The sequence below is a fragment of the Penaeus japonicus genome, unplaced genomic scaffold, assembly GCF_977035675.1.
Source record: "Penaeus japonicus unplaced genomic scaffold, GWHDUDI00000001_assembly GWHDUDI00000038, whole genome shotgun sequence".
Lineage (NCBI taxonomy): Eukaryota > Metazoa > Arthropoda > Malacostraca > Decapoda > Penaeidae > Penaeus > Penaeus japonicus.
This window is the reverse complement of record NW_028234440.1, coordinates 19,506,614-19,509,113: the sequence shown is the minus strand read 5'-3', so window position 1 is coordinate 19,509,113 and position 2,500 is coordinate 19,506,614. Positions and strand designations below refer to the sequence as shown.

The following is a 2,500-nucleotide window of genomic DNA, read 5'->3' as shown; positions in this document are numbered from 1 at the left end:
ATTACAAAAACAGCAAAGTAATCTATAAATTGATTATTAAATCAACTGATTGAAAAAGAATGTATACTTTTCTGAAATATGTCATGAAAAACAAACAAAGACCAGCTGTAAATAAGATTTTCAAATATAATTATCACACAATTCTGCAATAATTCTTGTAACACTCATAAATGAAGAGGGCAAAAGTGTCGCACAAGTGTAATATGACAAAGCTATGATATAAATCTGGATGAACATAAACAAACAAGCGTTCAACGTTCAGCTTTATGGGAGTGCGTCGGTGCTCAAAACACACAGGACCGCTGTAGCCTCATTACCCTGCTCTTCCCAGGGTCACTTCAACCTTTAGATTTCTGTTCCTGACTGAGGTTCCTGTTTAGTAACGACTTGTAGCGTAACGTCTTCAACGATGTGGTGGACTGCCGTGTCATTTTGGGTGTGTACGACGTGCGTGTGTGTGTCGACCTCCTCCTCGAAGCCTCCCTCTCCTTCGGTGAAGCCTTCTCCCTCTGTGAAAGCACCAGCCTCTCCCTCTGTCTCCAGTCCGTCTCCTGCCACACACTCCTGGGCGTCTGTATCCTCGTCGCACAAATCTGAGTCGGCTAGCACAGCAACCTGAAGGAGGGCGGGTGATGGTTGGTTGACAGGTTTATTAACTAAGGCTTATCTTACAAGTTTCCTCTCCTAATCAGTGGTTTATAAAAGTTTATATTTAGCATCAAAGAGTTCAAAATTACTTCCTGTGAGAATGACCACTGCTGCTTTGTTTCTGTGAGGTTTATTCACTCTGTCATCCCAGATGTTTATCTCTTGTAACACTTGCCTATTTGCTTTAAGGTCCAAATCTAAAACACTTCGCTTTTAGTTTTTGTAATCTCCTTTAGAAGGAATATAGATTATGTAAATGGGTAGTAGTGAGGATTGAGCATCCACATCAGATGACAGGACACCTTGGATTGACTCTCTTACCTGGGCTAAGATATCAGCAGGTGCCGCTTCTCCATCCACCAGTCTCCCCTCTGCCTTTAGCCGCTCTTCCGCTCTCATCTGGTACCACTCCCTTCGAATCTCCTCCTCCTGTTGTAAGTCAATCAAGAGTGTTTAATGTAACATTTGATACATGTGCAGTTTGATACATGAATACATTTTGTATATACCTTGCATAATGAAAAAGTGTGATTCAACATTTGACGCATGTTGCATTATACATGAGTATACTTTATACGTACTTTGCATAGGGTTTTACTGAAACTTTTGATAACTGTCTGATATTATACATGCATATTAGATCTTATACCAATCTGTAATTCATATTCACTAAATACCGAAGTGGTAGCAATAACTGTCATAAATGGAAATACTTTTTAGTCTAAATAACAAAAGGAGAACTGATTATAGTCATGGTTCTAGTTGGTATCAGGTAAAGTTTGACTGTTAGACATTTATAGTTGCACAATATCTTTACCTTGTTGAAGATGTCTTCGATGTCAGGTAATAATTTCTCACAGGCTGTAGCCACTTCCGAAGGCTTACGAGAATTGTTCCTTCCGACGGACTCCTTGTATAATCTGACCTCTCGGCGCAGATTCTTCATCTTAACCTGTAGTAGAGAGTGAGTTTATGAATTATTTTTTTCCTTTGTTAAGTTGATCTATGTTTGTGTTAATATATCTGCATTTACATAAAACTAACATGAACACAGGGACAAAAAGCAATGGTTTTACACTTTTATCACTGATATCAGATATCTAATGAAACCAAGCCTGTCATGGGTCATAGACAGGACACCTTAAAACCTACCTGGCACTGTCGCCAATTTTTCTGAATGCCACGGCCTTGCAACCTTCTGGCCACACGCTTGCAGAGAGCCATTGACCGAATGAAGTACGAAGGTGGAACCTGATTTGTTGGGGGGGTGAGGGGGGATAATAATGATAAATATAATAATTTTCCTTTTCTTTTTTCCTACTGCATGCACAAAAAGCACTGAATTTTCCCATCTTTTGTTGGTTACACCCCACTAGTCTTAAATGTAAGGCACTTTAACACTACAAATTAAGACAATTTACTGGAATGTAGTTAATTAAAGGAACTTGACTAATAATAAATGTACCTGGGTGAGAGTTTCTCGCCACACTCTGAGCAATGCCTCTGTGTCTCTTACTGACCAAATTTTGCGTGAAGTACAGGTACAGATGTCCAGGTCGTTGTCGTGGAAGTGGCCTAGATGGATTTAGAAAGTTCATTATTGGTTTTAATACTTGTGGTAAAAGGATGTAGCTTTTTTGTGTGTGTGTGTGTGTGTGTGTGTGTGTGTGTGTGTGTGTGTGTGTGTGTGTGTGTGTGTGTGTGTGTGTGTGCGTGTGCGTGTGCGTGTGCGTGTGCGTGTGCGTGTGTGTGTGATTGAAAGATACGATATATTAGTAATATATGAGTTTATGTATCTGACTCTCTAATTTGTAGGTAAACAATATATTACATGGTTACTGATATATAGAAA

The 2,500-nt window shown here is 39.5% G+C and overlaps 1 protein-coding gene across 3 annotated transcripts in view; it reads right to left on the bottom strand.

The window, feature by feature from the left end:
* Positions 1 to 2,500, bottom strand: part of LOC122265388 (uncharacterized) — a 7,620-nt gene that overhangs the window by 814 nt on the left and 4,306 nt on the right. For 2 of the 3 annotated variants that reach the window (XM_043034708.2, XM_086532831.1), the window contains exons 8-12: positions 2,114 to 2,223; positions 1,801 to 1,899; positions 1,466 to 1,600; positions 970 to 1,077; positions 1 to 615 (exon numbers count right to left, since the gene is read on the bottom strand). The exon at positions 1 to 615 is cut by the window's left edge and continues 814 nt beyond it. In XM_043034708.2, coding sequence (XP_042890642.1) covers positions 346 to 615; positions 970 to 1,077; positions 1,466 to 1,600; positions 1,801 to 1,899; positions 2,114 to 2,223 — 722 coding nt within the window. In that variant the 3' untranslated portion in view covers positions 1 to 345. The remainder of the gene's footprint in view (positions 616 to 969; positions 1,078 to 1,465; positions 1,601 to 1,800; positions 1,900 to 2,113; positions 2,224 to 2,500) is intronic. The other variant, XM_043034709.2, reaches the window with a different exon arrangement.